At 33.0% G+C, this 23,630-nt stretch overlaps 2 protein-coding genes across 2 annotated transcripts in view; one reads left to right on the plus strand and one right to left on the minus strand.

The window, feature by feature from the left end:
- Nucleotides 1-19,784, plus strand: part of LOC130904142 (uncharacterized) — a 96,249-nt gene extending 76,465 nt beyond the window's left edge. The window contains exon 5 of the mRNA XM_057816729.1: nt 15,352-19,784. Within this exon, the coding sequence (XP_057672712.1) occupies nt 15,352-15,754 (403 nt within the window). The 3' untranslated portion in view covers nt 15,755-19,784. The remainder of the gene's footprint in view (nt 1-15,351) is intronic.
- LOC130904141 (uncharacterized) overlaps nt 1-23,630 on the minus strand; it is a 33,212-nt gene that overhangs the window by 7,903 nt on the left and 1,679 nt on the right. The window contains exons 2-5 of the mRNA XM_057816728.1: nt 2,577-2,672; nt 2,417-2,509; nt 1,398-1,463; nt 1,224-1,280 (exon numbers count right to left, since the gene is read on the minus strand). Coding sequence (XP_057672711.1) covers nt 1,224-1,280; nt 1,398-1,463; nt 2,417-2,509; nt 2,577-2,607 — 247 coding nt within the window. The 5' untranslated portion in view covers nt 2,608-2,672. The remainder of the gene's footprint in view (nt 1-1,223; nt 1,281-1,397; nt 1,464-2,416; nt 2,510-2,576; nt 2,673-23,630) is intronic.

Consider the following 23,630-nt stretch of genomic DNA (forward strand, 5'->3'; position numbering starts at 1 on the left):
AAAAAATTGAATCTCGTCTCGAATATCGCGTCTTCCAAAAGAGTATTTCTTGTTGCTTTTTTGAAAACCTAGCAGTGGATGGAAGAACGAGAACAACCTGTAGAAAAAAGAGTGATTTTGTGATCGATGACGATGTTATGTTTGCTCTCCGAAAAAGATGCAGGAGCTCCAAATATTTCGATATTAACGATAAGAAAACATCGAAATCGTCTTAATAATACGAGGATTGTACCAAAAGTAAGGGTCCCATATATTTTACAAATAGAAAACATTTTTTATTTTAGGTTATTTTTAAAAGTTATTATTATCTATTTATAAATTGTTGAAAAGCTTACACTATTGTCTATTTTTCAATATGGTGTCCTTTTTTTCGGCACACTCCCGATAACACGGTATTCTAGTTTTTGTATTCCCAAGTTGAAGAAAACTTCTTTCAATACGTTGAGAAAGCGCGTGACCTCTGCTCTTGAAGCTTCCTGAGTGCTCCTTTAGCTTGTGGAACAAGTGATAATCGTTGTCCAGGCTGTACGGGTGATGGGACCCAAAAACCCACCTAAATTTCACCAAAATATCCATTGTTCGACGAGCATTGTCGTGGAGAAGCACTGCTCCCTCCGACAATCTGTCTATTATGGATTTTTCGCTGGAGTTTATTATAAGAGTCCCTTGTTGCATGAAATCGAAGAGGAGTAACCTCTTTCAATTTCGACTTCTTGTTACCCACTCACTCACATTATTGAAGAAACTTGCGATAATCCAACATTTCTGTCAAAGTTCTTACGTTTGTACCATGGAAAGCTTCAGAAATACGTTCTTCAAGTTCATGAACAGTGACCCTCCGATCCAAAGATCACTAATCAAAAGTAGCTCACTGTTTATCTTCGAATCGGCGGTGTTTCACTCCGTTCTCTATCTAATACCTTCCCTCGAAGCTGTAGCTCATTGAGAACCTTACTTTTAATACAATCCTCGTAAACCCGAACAATGTTTGTTACGTTTAACCGACTGGGTGAAAAAGAAACGAGATAATAAAAAATTGACTGATGGATTTCGAGATAATTTTCGACTACTTTTTATAATACTCTTAGGGATGCACAACTTTGATTTGGCCTTTTACAAACACCACGCCATAAAACTGCCTTGCAAGTAGAATGACCTTTTAGAAGAGTGGATAGTTTGGTATATTTGGTTGAAATGAATTATATTTGAAAATTTGTACTCACCCCATTTAAAATACTTTTTTTTAATTTTTATTTCTTCTGGAGTTAATTGAAATATCGCTGAAAATATTAAAAGATTTTAAACCATAAGTTTCCCTTTGCTATTACAAGTGAAAACAAAAAATGTAGAACTTTTGTTTTTCAATTTTTTGTTTGAATGAAAAAATTTTGAAATACCTTCATCAACTCCAGAGATGGTATAATCCACTGGATCACCATCGATATTATCGTTTACCAACTCTTCTAAAAATGAAAATATATTTAAAAAATCAACTCTTCCACATTCAACATTTTCTAGAATATTATAGATAAGACATACATAACACACACACACTGTCTGACGCACGTTTCGATAACCAAGTTATCGTCTTCAGAGACTGAAGGTAAACAGTTAACCTTTACGAAACGCGCGTCAGACAGTTTAATTGTGAGTGTTTTTCAATGGTAGTGTAAACAGTGTGTTCAGTATGGATGTTACCAATGGTTCCAGAAATTGGTAATGACCCAGAATCAAAGCAACGGAGTGTAAATGCCATCGTCATTTCGTTAAAAAATGTTATCGAACATCAAAACACTAGCCATTTTCGCTGATATTCACCCAAAAATCAATCAATTTTGAGTTCATTCCCTTAGTTCAGAGCGTCAAACAAACCTTTTATTTGAAAATGTCAAAAGGATAACGCGGACAGGAGACCAGTACTACCAACATGACAATGCACTTGCACGTCAACAATTTTTGGCAAAAAATGGGACGGTTGCGCTGCCTCAAGCACATTACTTGACTTGACCTCGTTTAACTTACTTAAAAGGACACCGATTCCACAACACTGGAAGAGGTTAAGAAATAGTTGTAATAGATCACGTTATTTGTAAAAAATTTGTAATCTCTCCCTCGTAATAAATACAAGGGTTGAAAAAAAAAACGAAACAACATATAGTGCCACAAGTTTTTTCTATAAGTTTATTAACTATAAACTATTTGAAATTGCAAAATTCGAGAAAATTGAGCACTGTAATCAGATTAAATGACAGATGAGAATGTGAGGATCAAATTTTGCAAATATAAGAGGACTGCTGGCAATTTAGTTACAAAAATCTCTTCAAATAAACATAGACAAAATCGATTACAATAAACAAAAGATTTGGAAAAAACGTAAATTAGTTCTGGAACGAACAGTCAATAGAAATTTTTTTACCGTTTTTTGTGTTTATGACTTCGTTGGTTTCTTTGAAGATCACATCTGGATACAATAAGGAGACATCGACTTCTTTTTTAATGTTATTATTCTCTGTAAAATAAATGAAAACAAACGTATCCTACATTAAAATTAATTTCTGATAGTTGTTCACTTTTACCAGATGTATCGTCTCCTTTAAATTCTTCCATGGCATCAATAAATTTATCGTCTTCCTTTCGCTGTGCAATTGTTATTCGGTTAGATCGAAATGTTCCTAGAAAAAAGTTGGTTGGAAGTGTTTTAAAAGTTTCTAAACTAATTTTGCTTCACGATTATCGGCGATAAGATTTTCAAAAATAAAAATATGAATATTGTTACTAATAGAGGAGAAAGTCTCAAAGATTAAAAACCTCGAATCGGCACGTCGACTTGTAAGATGTCTCATCTTCAGGCCTTTGATGTCTTCGTCAACTTATGGAAAAAATACAACAAAAAATAACCTAAACTAAGTGGTTTTGAAAACGTATTTTCAGGACAGCGTATCGCACATTTCAAATCCCCAAAAATAAACTAGGATTACTGGTTATACTGAAATTGATCTATGATCACTGGGTACTATCAGCTCACGTTTCGCCTGAAATGGCACGCGGCGAAATCGACTATGCTTGGGACCGAGGATTTTCTCTTCTACAGGTCGACTTTCCTCCTCGGGAATGTGGAGCGACTCCACTTGACTCCGTTCGGAGTTTCTCCTTCTATTCAATATAGGATGCTTCGACAATAACCAAAATATTGCTTGTTTTGTTAATTGGAAGATATTTTTTCTTCGTATGAATATTTACAAAATCTTTTTTATAGTATATTGTTATTCAGTTGGAAGCTTCCTCAAGAACTAGGCAGTTCAGGAAATCGTGAAACAAAGCATTGCGTACTACGCGATGGTTAGCCATCGAAAGAGCGTGCACAGCAAATTTTTGCAGAGACGAAGTATTGGAAATTGGAAACAAGCAACAAAAAATATTGTATTAGTTTAAATACTTATTTGAATTATATAATTATTTTTTTTCTAGTTCTAATTTTTTTAAGATGTCTGCAGCCCTTAACAGATTTTGTCGATAGTACACAATTTCAGACCTTCCCGCAAAAATTGAGCCCAAAACGCCAATTCCAAAATGAGTCGTTTTTTAGTCACTTGACTTTGATCAAAAATAACAGAAAGGAAATTACAAAAACCTGTTGTCGAAAGGTTTTTTAGATTTTGAGAAAAAAAATATATATTTCACGAGAAAAATATAATTTCGTGTTGAGTCTTTAGCCAGTGACTTGCGATTGCAGGAGTATCGACTGAGTTTGCTGACGAATGTATTTACAAAAAAAAATGTGTGAATTTTGAACAATTTTTGTAAATTACTTCTACAAAGTCTACCAAATTTCTCATTGTGGCAACATCAAACTAAAGATCTCTTCAAATCGCTATTTACACGTCTTTATCAACGGTGACGTCACAACGTTCCACCGACGTATGGCGCAAACTCAGTTACATCGTGTGGGTGTATCCAGGAAGTCCTCACGCCCTCGGTCCCAAAGTCGATCGATGTGTCCGGGTGCCCCCAAGAATCTTCTGTTCTGTTTTTAGTGTTGTCTATGGTTATGGCGAAACGAGGCGGCAACTTGTCGTTTCCGGATTTAAAAAATCATCGGGGATTGTGGTAATAATGACATACTTAAGTGGCAAATTGTTTTAGGGGATAACAAATTTTTACGTTACCGCAATCAAAAAAAAAAAAAAATTGTGCGGTGGGAAGTGATTTATATTTTAATTTATAGTGTAACTTAATAATTTTATTTATACTGGATACTGGATTTATACACATTCAAAAACACTTTCACCTTGTTTATATTTGAATAATCAATTATGTACAATACCTCGTTGCTGTATCAAAATAAGTTTTGTCAACAATAAAAACTTGTGAGCGTGAGGTTGAAATGGGTATATTACATATATTTATATATGTTTATACTGTGATTGCATCATTTCTATATTTGTAATACGTAAACAGAATCACATAATAATCTACGATCAAGATGAAACGATATTTTCAACTTATTTCTTGAACACTTAAAATTTATGCACGTAGATTATTGAAACTGAATGAATTTTATTGATATAATGAGTAATGATAACCACTTCAGCAAAACATGAACTTGGTATAAAAGAAATATTTTCAACAGTTTCTCTAACATAACATATCGTACTCTACTTGTAAGTTTATTTTATTGTCGGATAAAAAATGTTTTGTATCAGTACAAATGTTGACATAGACGCAAATAACACTGAAAGACAAAAAAATTTTTTGTAGTAACACATATTGTGATAAAATGGACTAATGCAAATACGAAAATATGAAAAAAAATAATTGTAACACGTAAGGTTTTCATGTTACGTTTATAGAACTATATTCATTGGTAAAATATTTAATATTTATTAAAAAAATAATTTTTTCATTCATTCCGAGTCCGTTTAGGCGTTCTACCCAACCGATTTGTTTAATTTTTTTTTGGGTATTGATTGGTATTGAGGTATTGATGCACAGATCAGCCATCAACCATCGGATTTCATCTAATTTTCACCATTTTCAAGTTATACTCAAATGCGATTTCCCCCTGTACATCACTTATGGGAGTTTTTCACATACACACGTTCTATCCTCAATATCTCAGGCTCTATTCAAGATAGAGACTTCGTTTTGGTTTAATAACACTCGCTGAAACACCCTCTTTCTTTTGAGTTTCTGAGCACTTAAATCGGTTGAGTTGAAGAAGAGCTAGGCGCGGACATTCAATGTGGAGTTGTGGATTTTTGTAGGTTTTTGGCAATTTTTCTACATTCAAAGATCTATATCTCAGGTTCTAATATAGCTACAGAGTTCGTTTTGGTTTAAGAACACTCGCTGAAACACCTTCTTTCTTTTGAGTTTTTGAGCACTTAAATCGGTTGAGTTGGAGATGAGCTAGGCGCGGACATTCAATGCGGAGTTATGGATTTTTGTAGATTTTTGGCAATTTTTCTACATTCAAAGATCTATATCTCAGGTTCTAATATAGCTACAGAGTTTGTTTTGGTTTAAGAACACTCGCTGAAACACCTTCTTTCTTTTGAGTTTTTGAACACCTAAATCGGTTGAGTTGGAGAGGAGCTAGGCGCGGACATTCAATGTGGAGTTATGGATTTTTGTAGGTTTTTGGCAATTTTTCTACATTCAAAGATCTATATCTCAGGTTCTAATATAGCTACAGAGTTCGTTTTGGTTTAAGAACACTCGCTGAAACACCCTCTTTCTTTTGAGTTTCTGAACACTTAAATCGGTTGAGTTGGAGAGGAGCTAGGCGCGGACATTCAATGCGGAGTTATGGATTTTTGTAGATTTTTGGCAATTTTTCTACATTCAAAGATCTATATCTCAGGTTCTAATATAGCTACAGAGTTTGTTTTGGTTTAAGAACACTCGCTGAAACACCTTCTTTCTTTTGAGTTTTTGAGCACTTAAATCGGTTGAGTTGGAGATGAGCTAGGCGCGGACATTCAATGCGGAGTTATGGATTTTTGTAGATTTTTGGCAATTTTTCTACATTCAAAGATCTATATCTCAGGTTCTAATATAGCTACAGAGTTTGTTTTGGTTTAAGAACACTCGCTGAAACACCTTCTTTCTTTTGAGTTTTTGAACACCTAAATCGGTTGAGTTGGAGAGGAGCTAGGCGCGGACATTCAATGTGGAGTTATGGATTTTTGTAGGTTTTTGGCAATTTTTCTACATTCAAAGATCTATACCTCAGGTTCTAATATAGCTACAGAGTTCGTTCTTTTCTATTATATTGATTTGTGATACTTATTTAATGGATTCGATGCGAGCGAAGCCGCGGGTAAAAGCTAGTTTACATCTAATAAACATGCCTCGCATCTATTAAAAACAAAAACATTAAAAAAAAATCACTTTAAATATCAATTAGCTCTACTTTTTTCCTTTTATGAGTCGTTGTACTTTCTCTTTTTAAAAACCAACAGTAATCACCGATTCCCATCGTCCTTGATACCGAATTTCCACTTTTCTAATATCTTGGTGGAACCTTTCACCTTGCTCATCACTGATAGCTCCCAAATTTTCGGGAAAAAATGTCAGATGGGAATTAATTTTCAATGACATTCGATCACCAAGGGATTTGTAGGCGTCTAGAAGTTCATCAACTAACTGCTTTTTTTTGCAAAATTGTCAACGTCCAGCAAATTTCCTTATTTGTGGCCCATTAAAAATACCTTTTTTTAATTTGTCATCAATTAACTGGAGAAAGATTTCTCTAAAGTATTTGAATCCATCACCCACCTCTTTATCCATAGTCTTTACAAAGTTTTTCATCAATCCAAGTTTAATGTGAAGGGGGGCAAAAGGACAGTTTTGGGATCTACAAGGGGTGTAAACTTAACATTTTGAGATCCCGGTTGAAACTCACTTCTTGCTTGCCAATTTTTTTTTACATAGTAGTAATTAAATTTGGATCTACGGCCATGACCTTGAGATAAAATTTCAGAAATCTCAATGGAAAGATCATCATCTCACCATAAACAAGCACTTTAGTCCAATTCGATGATTGTTTCCCCTTCAAGGACATAATTCGAGACCTAAAAAATGTGTCAACGATTTTTTTCTTTACCATGACAATTTATACTCTGTTTTTATATTGAGAGAGTAATAAAATGATGAAGAATTCGTAATAAACAGGCCTATCATTTAGTAGACAATAGACAAATTAGAATCGTAATTAGAAGATGAACTGTTGCGACCAATATCCACAATAAGTGGCTCGCTAATCTCATTGATAATGTTGTCCAACTTCCACATTTTTTCTTCTTTTTTAATCGTATGATTACCTGCGTTTTCTCAGTTTCCAGGATTTACATTTTAAAAGAATTATATTTTCTTGAAAGTTCTCCCTTTATTTGTGCCCCCACACCAGTTTCAATGATATGGTGGAGATTTAACCACCGTTATTCCACGGTTTTCTGCAATTTAATCAATTTCATATTTTTTAAATTTCTCTGTATGAAGGAAACACGGTTATTTTCTCACTTAATATTTGAATTTAGCCAATTTTCTAAATCTTTTTCTAACCACTTTGATGTGGGCAATTTTTCTACAAGTTTCGGATGATAATAAGCAGTATCTATCATTAACATACAGTTCTGAGGAATAAAAACCGTCATTTGTTCGAACCATTTCTTAAAAACATCAATATTCTTGTCCTCATAGATTCAAAAGTCATTAAACCACCATAAATTATTTCAAAAACCTCTCTTCAACTTCTAACCATTTCATCTTGCCAAAATTTATTTGGTATATATGTCTTTCATTGATCTAAATGTTTCATCTAAAAAAAATATACTTTTCCCTTGGATCTCATTTCTTTTATAGTCCTTCTCTAAACTACATACTCCATACAAAAGAAAAACTCCAAGATAACCTTTTATTTCCTAAGAAACTCGTCCAAAACGCTATAAAGTTTTTGTACGGACAAAGCAGGGCATTAAATAAAGATAAACGGACAAGAAATAAATGCCTTATTAGTATGAGCTATAAAAAAATCAAATCGTTTACTTTCACTATCCGCAAATTATATAATAATGGTTAAACAACTTTGTTTTAAAACAATTCTTTATCTAAATTAATATTTTCCCTCTTAGCTCCCGGACTATATATATCACACGATATCACGAACTTAACCGAGTTCCGCCACCGCCAAATCGCGACGCGCACATTCAACGTCGCTATCCTAGTTCCAAATTCGCTTCCAGCGTAAATAAAAGTTTTAATTTCCATCGGGTGTTTCTGCGCTTCGGTATCCTGCTAATATTAGTCATCTGCGAAGAGTTGAAAGTAGTGCATTCGGATTCCGTGGATCGACCTCCCGAGAAGGGGTCAGATAATATAGACTTTTTCGTTGTGGTGTGAAAATTTTCAGTGACAGTTTTTTTTTTAATATTTTTGGGTTGGTGATTCATTCGAACGCCCACGTGTTAGATATACAAATTTATTTTAAACAAAAGTCTGGGTCCAACATTTACGACTGCCATTTATACTATATATATTCTATATAAGTTCATTATATTTTTATTTCCGTGAGATACAAATTTAAGCTTATATATACAGGGTGTTTCTAAATTCATGCGAAAACATTCAGGAGCTGATTGCTCGTACAAAATTTCTTCAGCCCACCCCTTATTTGAGATATCGCCCTTAAAAGGTGGTGGCTAAAATTGAGTTTATTATGAATCTTACTATATTTAACATTTCTACAGTCTTCCACTCAATTTATTAGAAAAATTATAAATTATGTTCCTTATTTTTTTTCTCTCGGCTATTGGTTTTGGGATAAAAAATATTTTTAAACAAAACAAGGATTTTGAGTTATAATTTTATTTCATTAAACTTTTTCTTGCAAAAAAGTTTTGATATGAAATACAATAAGGGTTGCTAAATTCACCCCAGTATAATGTAACAGGAATATTGAAATAATAGCCGTGGTTAGTTGTTTGAGAATTCACGAAAATTACTGAATTTCAATTTTCTAACTTTACTGAAATTTTAGAAAAAAAATAAAATCTCAATTTTAGTCACACCTTCTAAGGGTGATATTTTGGAAAGGGGTGGGCTTAAGAAATTTTGTTATAGTAGAGACCCACCCATATTTCATGAAAAATCACCTCTTAAATTTAGAAACACCCTGTATATTCTATATTATTTTTTGTCTAGTAGAATAATCCAGATAATTTTTTTGTCGGTTTTCAACTTCAAAATGTATTTTGTATTCGTAACAAATGCAATTTCTTACAATAATAATACACAGGGTGTAGTACATAAGTAATGTCGAATTCTACTCCTCAAATTAAAAATGTCGTAACTTGTTGAAACTAGTCTACACATGTGCCATCTGCTAGTGTAATTTGTTGGTTTAAAAGTTTTACATCAAAAAGGGGAAATCGTTTATGAAAATACTACTCTTGAGTTTCCTGACTCTGGGTACTCGTATACAGAAACCACGTAATTGCGTTAGGATTTATGGGCTGTTAGTTGGTATCTTCCCGTTTAGAGAAAATTCAAGTTTTGCAGTTTTTACTTGAAGAAAAAATAAAAACCAAGGCGACTTAAGATTGTAAGGGTCTTTGATGAAGGAGTCTTGAAGAAGATATTGTCAAAAGTTTCGAATATTCCTTAAGATTACGCAATGTTATTCTTTCAAGGCTGATTCAAGTTTATTTTTTAAAAATAACATCATCTAAATGGCGGCCCTCCTCTAAACACGAATACAGATTTGTGAAAACTCTTGTCAATAAATCTGAGGCGATTGCTGCCATTTTCTGGTGCATATTTTCTTTTAGCCTTACTGATTTCCCTCGAAGATGTAGACTTTATGTTTGGAGTGTCCCCACAAAAAAAAATCAAGAGGCGTTAAGTCAGGGCTACGTGGGGGCCAAGGGATATCACATCTTTTGGAAATTAGTCTTGCAGGAAACATCTATCATTTGATGTATCGTTGATGCCGTCTCTATTCCTCTAACATCGCAACAAAGGGGTCGATGTTAACGGCGATGTTTCGTCCTCATGATTCTTTGAAGAAAATGAGACAATAATTCCTTTGCTTGAGATTGATGCCCATACCGTTACTTTCGGATTATGCAGTGGTTTTTGATGTCTCATTTTTGGATTTTTTTCGGTCCAATAACGACAAATTTGTCGGTTTACGGACCCATTTAAATGAAAATGAGCCTCATCTGAAAGAAGGATGTTGTCAAAAGTGGAAAATCGATTAAGCATTTCTTCAGCAAGTGCCAACCTTGCTCCAATGTCGGTATATTTTAATTCCTGTGTTAATTGGAGCTTATAAGGATGCAGTTTAAGATCCAACCTCCAAAATTTGCTGTAAACTTCGTCGCGACAAGTTTAAAGCTGCCGATCGCCGTAGACATATGCGGATTTTCTCGTACTGACTCCTTCACCCTATCAATATTGTCTGTGTTCCTAGACGTTCTTCGAAGACCTTTTGCTGGTGGTTTAAATGTGGAACCGGTCTCTTCAAAACGCTTAACCCATATTTTAATTAAATTTGCATTCGGAGCTTCATTAATGTGTCTTAATCTCTTATCAAAACGTTTGAACTCTCGTAAAACTCAAGGTTACTAAAACTCCACGAGTGCAACTATCCAACCTAGGCTCCCCCCGCCCACGCACCGTTTATCTCGCAAAAAGAAAAAGTAGGAAAAGATCATGCAATTTGCACGTTCCATTGCGCCACCCTGTATGAAATTTCAGAGGTCAATAGAGGTAGCAAAAGATGAACAGCCTACAGGCAGCAAATATATAAATCCACCACTGTCTATGGTAATGAATGTTTATCGCGTTCACGTGTTTTTGAGTGGTTTGGACGTTTTCAAGGTGGCCGAGAAGATGTTGAATATTGATCAAGTTTCTTTCACGTCAAAACCACATGGCAATGTTGAAAAAATCGGTAATCTTGTGGGCTAAGTATTCCTGCAATTGCTGAATCTGAAGTAGTGTCCAAACTTATCCACATTTGGACCAGAAGAAGCTCGCAAAAATATTTGTATTGATACTTTGAATGCGATTGAACATGGCTCAAACTTATAAGGTGTGACGAATCAAAAGAAACAAGATTTGAATCTGTTGAAACTGTGAAAGAAAAAGCGGCGTGCTTCCTGAAGGAACTAGCAGAAAGAGGCTTCCTGCACTGTTACGAAAAATGGAGCGATGTAAGGATAGAGGAGGAGTATGCATTGAGGGTGACAACATAAAATGTTTTACATCACCAGATTCGTCATTCATTAGCCACACCTCGTATAGTGAATCATTAAGAAGACGTAATTATTAACGAAAAAGTATTTAATTTTGACACCCACAATTTTTTTCAGTTTCGAACTTGGCATTATTTTAGGATATAATTAGACAGAATTATAAAGGTTGTTACAATGTCATTATCAATGGTATATATTTCTATTGTGGTCTAGGCAATTGGTTACGTGGAAAACGGAAGTTTGTTATTTACTTTAAATACATGGTTGGTCATCCCGTTGTATCCTGTAGAATGAATCTACATGAGAAAATAAAAGAAGCCTTTTTCATAGTTTAACTTTGTCAAACAATTGTATCAAATAAAAATAAAAATACCGTAAGGTCAGAAAAGAAAAAAATATCTTCATAATTTGTCAACAACACCGCGTATTTCATCATCACCTTGTTTGCACATTTTTTTGACAAAAATTGAATTTCTTATTGCAATTTGATCCTACATTTCAGTTATTCTGAATGGTAGATCATATGGACCAGCAAATCCAAATTAAGAATATATACCTCTAGAAGGTCCTAGCTGCGTCTTGGCTTACATTAATATGACTTATTTGCTTATAAATTGGGCATATGGCATTACATGAAGTTCTAAAATGTCTGTTACGTATCGGTCGACCTCTACCATCACTAAACGTAACTTCTGTTCTGTATCAACCTATGTAGGTTGTTCCAAGTACTACCTCCTTTCCTAGTGTTATGTTATTCACCTCCTCCACTCCAGTGTATCTCGAAACCCATGGCTGTTTGACGATAATCTGCTGTTTGAGATAACTCCTTTCCTAGTTGACCAGTCACATTTTTCAATTGCTTGGTGTGATTCCCAAGCTTTCAGACTTTAGTCCATTATTTTTGGACTGAACTTTTTCAGTATTTCATCTTGAGGCAAGTCCCAGATTTCAGCTCTTTTTGAAAAAAGGTTTGGTTTAACCCTCGCGATTCTTTCTTCTTTTACTTTTAGAGGGATTTTTTCTTCGGTACGTTTTCCCATAATACATGGAGATGCGGAAGATTTAGAATCACTTCTACCACAGCCGTTGGTTATGCTCTTATGCATTTGGGAAGTTTAATTTCGAATTTTGTGAACTCCAAAAAAAAAATGAATTTAATCGGTATAAGAATTTTTTTGATCACATCCAGAATGTGGAAAAATAAAAGTGAGACTATCAATATATACATATGTTTAGTTTTACGAAATGGATTTTCTAATGGATTCTCGCAACATCTGGTTAATTTTTATATCGACTTCAAATTGAAAAATAGAATTTATTATGTTTATATTAACATTTTTCAATCAGCTAAATTAGAAATATGAGAATTTATGAGTCTACTATGATGTTTGGTGTGAAAACATTGGTAATAATACGAGGGCTGCCCGAAAAGTTTTCGATCTAACAAAGAAACAGGACATTATTTTTTCCGTAATCATTTTTATTTACCAATATAGCCCCTTTTTATGTCCATTCACTTTGTCTAGCTTTTTTACCGCTTTCAAGTAATAGTTGTCAAAAATATGCGTTTACGTATATCATAACGTCCGATGAAATTGAGGTTAGGGAATGGGAACAATTCGCTGAGGTCCTAATTTCATGATTACGGTGGGTCCATAAATGCGGAATGCAATTCGTCAAGTTTAGACATCACCGATGTATGAGAAGGTTGCGTTATTTTTCCCTTTATTTCAGCAAGCAATGATACGTAATACAATTCCCAAAGAGGGAGCCATCACTTTTCCTTTCGACGAAACCGTCTTTGCCTTTTTAAGAGCAGTTTTGTCCTTTGCAAACCACTCTTGACTGATTGTTCATTTCGAAAGTATCGTGGAAGATCCAGTTTATGAATCAATGTAAAAATCCGGACCATTTTGCTTGAACCTCGTTAATAAGGTCTGAAAATGGTTCATTTGATTCGCGGCACCCAACATGCGCATAGCATGTATTATTCTCTAGTCAAAATATGACAAATGTATTCTTTTGATATGCCGATAGCCTCTTCTATCTCTCTAACCTTAATCCGACGGATTAATTGTGAATTTTTTCGATGATATTTTTGGTTATCGCAGTTTTGGACCGCCCCAAAGCTTGTCGTCAATGCTGATACAGCCACGTTAGAATTTAACTATTCATAAGTTGACGCTCGTAGATGATGGTGGAGGGTCTTTTGTACACATTGTCTAACTCTTTCATTTGCGTTGGCGAATTGCCTTTCAAAGGAAAATATTTAATCACAGCTTGATACTCAATTTTTTCCATTACCAAAACTCACTTATACAATTGTCAAACATAAAATAAGCGTCCAAGATTTCCTCTAGCAGCAAAATCACGTGTATTCCATTCCATTTTACCTTATTGGTAATTGAAGCAAGCGGCATTAAACATTTCGGCTCCGAAAAGCTCTGCCCTTTCCTGTATTTTAACCTAGTTTGAGGGTTTCAGGACAACGAGTTTCGAATCTTAAAAACTATCTACAGATTTTATAAGAGCTATTTGAAAATTGTTCAGTGAAATAACTGCTGTGATAATTTCATCGTTATATTTTGTCATTGAGTGCGGTTTTTCGAATAATGCCAACAATGACAACGCATGGAGGTGTTCTTTACTACGTAGTACAAGTTCCTAAAGATAATGGACACAGGTAATTTTATAAAGAAACATTACAATTGTAATAAATGTTATCCTGCATATGTTTATCATTATGAATTTATTTCGATGTAATGGGTTTTTCTCTTTTAATGGCATTTAAACTAGAAAGAACAACCACATACTATACAATAATGACAGCCTGTAGTTCTTCTCAGTTTTAAATAATTTGAAAATAATAGCGAAAAATTAAAAACATACATTTTAGAAACGTTGTCCTGGATTTTTTATAATCTAATTTTTGATAAAAGGTCAAAATTTTATTGCTACAAGTGATTTTCTAATGAAATTCGTAAAAATTCATTCTCATCCCTCTGAATACACTTCCGAGCGTAAAATTAGGGTCACCCCATAATTTGAAGTTATTTGATAAGTTACTTGAATTTTTTTCGGTTGTAACGTAGTTTGCTTGAATAAAAAAAAAGTTTCTGAAAGTTTATTGAAAGTTATGAAAATGATAAAGTTTACGTTACTATGATTTTCGTTGAAAGAAAAACAATTTTAATGCCTTCAGTAGCTAGTATTCCCTCCTCTAGCAGTGATAACAGCTTGCAAAGCATACCTTGGATCACATTCTGTCTCATTTTTGCCCCAATATGTTGCGAGCCTCTTTAGAATTTCTGGAGGCTGGCACATGTCTCCATAAACATCTCCCTGTCATATCCCAAATGTGTTCAATGGAATTTAAGTCTGGACCGCGAGCAGGCCAAACAAAATGCGCGATTAGAATAAAATACTCTTTCCATACTATCCGAGCAATGTGGGGCCTTGCATTATAATGGATAAAGGTTATGTCATCTCCAAGAATAACCATGAATGGTACAACATGGTCTTTTAGAACCTCTATTAGGTAGCTGTGCACGGTCAACGTCCCATTTCCGATAAAGACTAACTCCATGCGAGAATAGATATGCCTCCCCATACCATAACCAAATTGAAGTTGCTCGGTAATACATTATTGAGCATATTTCTAGCTTTGTCGTCGCCACACGCTTTTCTGAGTCCGTAAGACAGAAACTGTCGTGGCCGTTCGTTTTCTCGAAACTAACTGTTGTAGTTCTGCTTTGTCCTGAACTGTACCGCGGACATACTCGTTGCATACTTGAGAGACTTCACCATCAACGTTTTTCGCCGTTGACCGCGGCCATCTTCTAAAGCCGCCACAATTCTTGCCGCAATACAATTTGCAATAGATGTACAAAACGACAGAAACAAAAAATTTGCCGATAATGGTTTTTAGGAATTTAGGCGAGGGGTCTTTTTTTTTTGTCAAACCCTTAACAAAACAACAAAAACTTTTTGCTTATTCAAGCAATCAATTAGGAAACTATGTTATTGCCTAAAAAAAGCCTTGTTACTCTATTAAAACTGAAAATTTTATCATTTTTGTTTTATTTTTCAGTATTGAAAGCGGTTGGGACAACCCCTTCCGACCAGGAGGCGATCTCAGTCGAGAAGCCGACGAAATAGTAGAACTAATCAAAGGCGGTAAACCGATAACGCCAACGCCAGGTCAACAACCGCCTCCTATCCCGAACTCCGATTCCACAGACCACACTCAATTAGCGAATAACGTCCAGGAACCGATCACCGAGTCTCCTAAGAAAATCGCCTCGCTCCAAGCGGCGGCAACGACGCCGGTTACGCCTAAAAGCGCTAACGGTACCACCCCGAAGAATAATAGCACCACTCCAGGTACTGTGGAAGTTCAAAGAGTGACTGTTAAACCAGACGGCGACGCGTCCCAAGTCGAACACATCACTATCAAAAAGAAACAAAAGTGTGCGTGTTGTGTTATACAATAAATTTTAGATTTATATTTAGGAATAGTTTCTGTTACTATTGTAACTCATTCATGAGGACGGTGGTGTGAAAAGGATCGATATTGAGGTTACGAGGTACCGTGGTATCTGTGATAAGGTAGCTGACGTTATTATGTGAACGGAATGGTAATGGTAGCTTGTGATTTTTTTCTAGAAAAAATATTTAATATGAGTTCAAATTAACAGCAAATTTATGACAGGGTATATCCAGAAAGTATTGCGTCAAGGTCATCGCGATTTCCATGCGGAAAGGCTTTAACGGGGATAACCGAGGGCCCTCTTGGTCCCGGAGTATGACGCTGATCTAATTTGTGGTCAGATAGGAAGCCGACCTTCCAGGAATCCTTTATATCTAGCTTGACCCTTTGTTTTATTAATCTTCGACGAAAAATTTGGCAGAAACGGTTTGTCCAGGTGGCAGAAAATCGACCTTTTTTCCGACTATTCCGCAACATCTTGTGCCATTTGTCCGACTGGGATTTCGAGAGATAATCCCTAAATGCCTCCTCAAGATTTACAAATTTCTCCATCGGTGTTGTCTGGAGTCTTACACAAATCTTGTACCACCACTGGATCGTTTTTATCCTTCGTGCAATGATTCAAGCATCCTGTCCTGTGGCTTGGTCCTGCCCCCAGTCGATTCGGAAAAGATGGCACGCATTACTTTCCGGACATACCCTGTATATACGTGTTAGTAAATGTGAAGGGCAAAAACAAATCCTAAAGGTATTCATCTCATAGCTTTTGTGTATTGTATTCAGCTTGTGGTCTTTTTAGTACTTCCAGTTTGAAATTGCAGTTTTTCTCTTAATATTACTAATTGTATTTTTGAAGTAAAAAACTCTATGTGAAGTAATAGAATAACATCCATTTATTTATAAAAAATAACGATTTTCATTGTTCAAAACACCCATCAGCTGCTTTGAAATTAAAAACTGAATTAGATATATTAGTTTGCCTGAAAAATGTGGCAACAATGAGAAACTTTTTCATTATTTATGTTATGAAACAAAGTAGGATTGATTATTAATGCGTAGTTTGCCATTTAGAACAATTTTTCATATCCATAATTTACAGTATTGCCTAAAATAAAAATATGCATATTTTTTGATAAAACTCGTATACTAGTGATATATGTGATATTTATGTTCCGCCTTACGAACCATGCAGAATTTTTTATATAAAAAAATCTTTTTGTGTAACATTATTAATAAAAAAGTTTCTAATAGGTAACCCACCTTTTTAGACACACTGTATATACTGTTGTATTATATATAAAAAAAATGGTAGATAATTAAAGATATTCTCAAACAATTTAATCACAAGCTTATCGTAATCGCTTATAGGCACTTAAAGATTTTCATTCAAATTTTGAAAATGACTTTCTTTTATTTTCAAATGAGATTTTTGAAACAAATCAAATTAGTACAAAAGTTATTGAACTTATCACAAAATATTTCATCAATATTGGAAAAAGTATGTTCTAAACGTATTAAAAATGAAATCTTAATCAAAATATATAATATATATGTTGTTATTTGAAAATACGGGGGTTTGACGTAACGTATCGATATCTCCCAGTATTTGAAAATACATATTACAACGTACAAATATACGTGAAAGTTGCAAATTATATATTTTTACTCCAAGCAGTACTAAATTGGAAAGGAAGAAAAATGTACATAGATCTGAAAATGATAATTTTGACACGTCCTATTTATATATACTGCAACCACAGACCTAATAACATAAGTGACCAAATATTCTATTATCCAATTATCCTTGTCAGCTTAGAATTGCTTTCCGATAACACTGCAAAATGCGTACCTTCGTATGCCGCCAGTGGTCTACTGATTGTCAACTAATTTTACTATAAATAAAACATTTTTTTAGTTATTTTATAATACATTTGGATTTTTTTAAACATTTCGATAGAGCTAAGGTAATACTTCTATTGCCTAACCTTGATATTGAAAGTCAAACTATTGAACTAACGAGATTTATTTAAAAAAATCACAAGGATAATTGCTTGATTAAAATTTATAGAAAATAAAAACACTACATATTATTTTTTATACTGAACACACATTTATACCAACACTACATCAACACTCACAATTACACTGTTTCACCAAGTTATCGTTATGAAGTTCAACCTTCAATCTCCGAGGACGCTAAACTAGTACTAATAGTTAAACCGAAATGTAAGGCAACAGAATATTTCAATAATAATAACAAAGAAAATGGCCCGCCACTGATGATAAACAATTTTGTTTTCTAAACATGAAACATAACCACACTTACCTGCGAAAAGTTAAATCTACAAATAAATAATACATTTCCACTAACATCACTGTCACGAACCATAATTGTTTGATAATTGATGTTTTTTTCAAGAAAAATCCCAGATATAACCTAATAATTAAAAATTATAGATGCAAAGTTTCTGGAAGGCAAGAAATAAATTCATTCGTTATTATGTATCCAGCCATCTCTTAGCGTAAAATTGTCAACAGTGTTGCCATGCTTCTTTTTATCTCATACGAATAATTAATAAAATGAAATTATTATTTTAAAATGAGCAGTTTGATTTTAATATTGAACAATTTAATATAAATTTGAATTAAATCAGTATTTTCTATTACTTAATTGCTAATGATACTAAATTGCTCCTATTTTATTTTTTCTCGAGAAACTTATACTGTTTGTAAATTTGGCTACACTGTGGCTACAATTTTTATAGCATAGAATATGGCTCATTTTAGAAATGTAAACAATTTGGTCTTTTGTGTTACTAGGTATGTGACTGCAACATATTTTATCTTTATGCATTATTTTAAGGTATTTTATCACAGATATACTTATAAGTGATATTTAATAGTGATCATTTCGATCTTTTTTTCAACACTTTTAATAATATTATGCTTTGAAAAGATAATAGAAGAGCAGACTAAATCTACTGTTGCTTTTTTGTAACAAGTGCAGGATAAAAAAGTCAACTAGACTGAATTTTTCGAAAAAAAAAAAAACAAATGAATGTAAGATATATGTATAACGTGAATAATCAGTTCATCGATTACCAATTTTATGTATTTTGACGAATATTTTTATAGACTATAATTTTTTTAATTAATCTTCAAGGTACAAAAAATTGTATAAACAAATTTCAAATGTAAATAAAATCATTATTTATTATTGACGTCACTGCAATGAGAATCAACTAACCCAGTAGTCCTCAATACATAGGAAAACTTTTATGCATTTCGATGAATTTCTCGTTTCCGATTGCCCTAATTGCGTTGTTTACTTTACAGACTCAATTAGATTTTTTGGATTGTGGTAATTTTTCATGTACTTCATGCTGAATTAACTTTGCGTCTTTTAAAAGACCAAGAACATTATACCTACATGGACTGTTATGAGCTACCACAACCTGGATCTGCTTTCCGCCCACTTACCTAGCAAACATCAGAATTTCTAACATTGATCACTATTCTGTTAATTGATTCTCATTACACAACTGAAGATTCCCTATCAGCAGGTTTCCAAAACAAAAAGACATTGACACAATCTTGGTTATTAATCCTATGGTGTCAACAATAATCCATATATAGATATCAACATTTTAAAACCCTAATTGATTCTTAGTAATAAGTCAAATCATATCTCAAAGAAACACGGAAAGAAGAATATTATGCGAGAAATGAAAAAGAAGATACAGACATAAATGTTAGGAACCATAACGAATTGTCAAAATGGTCGCCGTGGAGTGAGCAAATACTTTTGTCAAATGTTGCTTGAAAGCTTTCTTACAGACTGACTAAAAAATATTCAGTTTCAGCTTTATAAGTTCCACTGAAATAGATCTAGAGTCCGCTTAACACCATAGAACAAAAAAACAACTCTCACTACCGCTAACATCGATTGTTTGCCCCACGGCTGCCATTTTGACGTACATCAATTGTTTTGTTTTGGATTACCAAATCCACCCTATCGGAGAAAAAAGAAGAAATGACAAAGATGGATACAAGGACCCAAATATGTTGAATCAATCAAAAAGTACATTAAAACATTTTTATACACCTGTTTCCGAACGAAAAAATATTCGAAAAAAATTCAATATAAGTATAATAGATTAAATAATTTTCGCGTGAATGTTATTTTTGTTACAAAATTGGAACCTGTTTGATGTGGTATGATGTACCTTAAAAAATATCAACATGTATATGTTAGAAAAGAAAATAAAATAGTTGTATAGGTCCCATTCTGCTTTTTATCAAAAAATAGGTAGCTTGTCCGGCATCTAAATACGACTTTTATTGAAAAATGCAAGGAAAATGTTTCACATTTTTTCTACAGGGGGTTTAATCAATATTTACATATTCTTTTTGAATTAGTTTTTTTTAAAGGATTAAAAAATCGTAGATTAAGCCAAAAATTCAATAGAGAATTGATGAAAAACAACAATTCACCTTTTCCGAAGCTATAAAGAACACAATAAATGTTATTATTGCAAGTACCTACTTAAAAAATGTGAAATCTTGTATAACATTTAATATACAGTATACCTCTTCAAAAAATTTTATTTAAAAATTCAACTTTGGAAAAATTTGTAACATACTTGTTACGTTTTTCTTCAAACATTTTGAATATTCCTTTCTTCACGTATTGTGGCACAGTAGTCACTTCGTATTTATTTATTCTAACCTCAAAATTGATTCGAATCTTCCTCTACCCATCTACAATACAAATAAAAGTAAATTTTTGGCGATTTTATTCATTATATTCGCCGGTAAGTTATTCCTTGCTTATTTATCATTTTGTTCACAAAAATCTTGATTTCCTTTTTGTTTTAAGCAAATTTTGTATTAAATTTCCCCGTAAATTCGTATTTCCTATTTATTTGGGAAATAGAATGAATAGAATAGAACAGATTCCTGTCTGGTTACATTTGGAAAAATTATAAGTTCTTTTTTTTTTGTTGGTTCAATTTGTAATCCCGTAGAACTGCGGGAAAAATACGATATACAAAATTTGCTTAAAACAAAAAGGAAATTGAGATTTTTGTGAGCACAATGATAAAAAAATGAAAGGGAAAACTTTCCAGCGAATATAATGAATGAAGTAACCACAAATTAACTAAAATTCACTTTTATTTTGAGTGTAGGTAGGTAGAAGAATTCGAGGTTTTATTGTATTTCTTTAAAAACTTGAATGTTAGAATAAATAAATCCGAAGTGACTACTGTGCCGCAATACGTAAACAACAACAAAATGTTTGAAGAAAAACTTAAAAAGCCGAAAGCAATGTTACAAATTTTAGATGTATGCAATCATTAAAAAATGTGGTATTTATACTGTGTGTTGAATGTTATCAAAATTTTATTGTTATTAGTTTTTTAGAATTACTTTTTTAATATTCGACTATGAATTTAACTAATTTGATTTCTTTTTCTTGCATTTCCTATTTTAACACCAACTTTATTTGATATGTGTATTATTGTAATTTTATATTTATGATAAATTTAATGTTGACAATGTATACTTTTTATAATTGTATAAAACAACACTTACTGTATCATCATTTTGCTAAATATACAGTGTTACAAAAAAGCGTAGCTATATAAACATATTACAGTCTACCTTTACTAATTTTAAAAACTATGTAAATTACAATTTTAATATATTATATTTACACATAAAAAACTGTTTATTTTAAAAATTTCGAGTTGATTTTGATTCAAAAGAAATTTCAATAACATACGTGGGTGAATAAAACAAACTTTGACCAAAACAAAACAACTGAATTTCATATAGTGACTTTTTATGTATATCAAAGAGTATAAAAATCAAATAATTTTATGTATACCTACTATACAGAGTGTCCTGGAGCTAATGGTAGTTGAATCATGAAAAATCAAAATTATGTTAGTACCTCTTCTTCCTTTTTTGTATTATGAGCCTCCAAAGTTTGAATTCTGTTTTTTTTTTCGTGCTACAGAAGGATCTCTTTAATCCGTACCCCGAAAATTTACCCTCTGTATTTGTGGAGCATAAAGTATATTCATTTGTAAACTTTATATTTATTCGACTTTTTTAAAGAAATCCTAATACTTTAATTTGTCGGAAGGTAATTTACGTAAAAACATTTTTTCTAGCAAAGCTATATCCACTTGGTCAGCCCATGCAAGACATGTATTTTAGGCTTGAATTGCAATGCTTGCTACTATTATCAGTAAGAAATTAAATTTCATTTAGGTCATCATTGTTTAGTAAGAAGCCATTAATTCCAGCCTCAGAAAAGCCCCTATCAATGAAAAAAACTAAAGGAATTTCATCTTCGTTTTCAAAGTCATCGTCTGTATATTCTTCATTGTTCAACAGAGGCCATATGGGAGTCCAAGATTTTTTTATTAGATTCGAATTGAACTGATGCCAACTTTCAGCCAATGAACAGCTTTTTTCATGGTGGTTTCTTAAGGACATCGGATACAGTACATTCAGATTTCAATTCCTGTTGTACAAAAACTTGAGGCAACAATTTTTCTCATAATTCACCTTCATGATTTGAACAACGTTTTGGTCCATTGGCTGATTAAATACTGACCTATTGGCAGAAAACTTTTCTCCCCCAAACCTTTCATGAAAGTATTTCGCCTTCCCCATCAAAATATAACCTTATACGGGCTGTTCCATAAACAATGTGAACAAAGAATCTTTACGTGTTATCTCGCATTTCTCAGGAATAGTCAATGTTTCCTTTTATTTGACGTCATAGCCATGATGTAAAAACACAAATAACTAATGATTATGAGACCTACTCGACATTCGGTAAGCAACTGGCGTGACAACACAGAGATTGAGAGATAGATTCGATGGATAATTTTTGGTTGGCCCTGATATAGGAGTTGCTCCTCTGCAGGGCTGGGGTTGTGGTGATTGCATTATCTTTGGTTGAAAAGGAGGAGAAACGGACGACCAATTGCTAGGACAAGGCGAAAAGAGAGCGGCTAAGTAAAAACGGTCCACCTCAGTTTGTTTTGTAAGTTTTTTTTTTGTTTTGGTTTAGTTTTCTTTTTCTATTTGTTTTTTTTTTTACTTTAAATTAGGGGTGGATGATGTATATGCACAATTTAAAAGTACTAACATCATTTTATAAGCTTCAGACTTATTTTTCATTAGTATTTTTGTGAGAATAGAAGATTTTCTTCTAATAGATTCTTTGGTCAGTGAATTTTTACAATTCTATTCAAAACAATATGAAAATACATAATTATATAGTGTTTTGGATATTCAGAAATTGTAATTGTTGATAATAATCCAACCATAAGACTCTTTTATACATAAAATTCAACTAAATTAGGAGCGAGTTACATCAAAGGATCAGTTTTAGAAAAAAAGGGTAAGTTTACAGTATTTTGAAACACAGTTTATTATCAAGAGAAAGAAGCTTATTTAAGGTATTAAAATTAATTTTACTACCAACGTCGCGATGTACTATGTATATTATAATTTTAGGAGAGACATTCTAGTATTGAACCAGTCAACCAGAATATAAAAGATAAAATTAAATTTTTTTTAACTGTTATTTAAGAAACTAGATTGTAATTCTTAGAAAAATATGGTCAATGGAATAGACCAGGAATAAGTGAGGTAACAAAACAAAAACTGAATTGAATTTAATAATTATTACAATATGGGAAAACACAAAAAAAGTAAACCTCAAAATGAATGAGTATCATTAAAGATATTAAAAGTGACTGGTTTCTACCGGAACTGTATGTATATAAGTATATATAAATATTTTCATATGAATGAAGGTTTATATTAATCAAAACAGTGGATTTTTCGCAATAACG

Source organism: Diorhabda carinulata, chromosome 2 (assembly GCF_026250575.1).
Source record: "Diorhabda carinulata isolate Delta chromosome 2, icDioCari1.1, whole genome shotgun sequence".
Taxonomy (NCBI): domain Eukaryota; kingdom Metazoa; phylum Arthropoda; class Insecta; order Coleoptera; family Chrysomelidae; genus Diorhabda; species Diorhabda carinulata.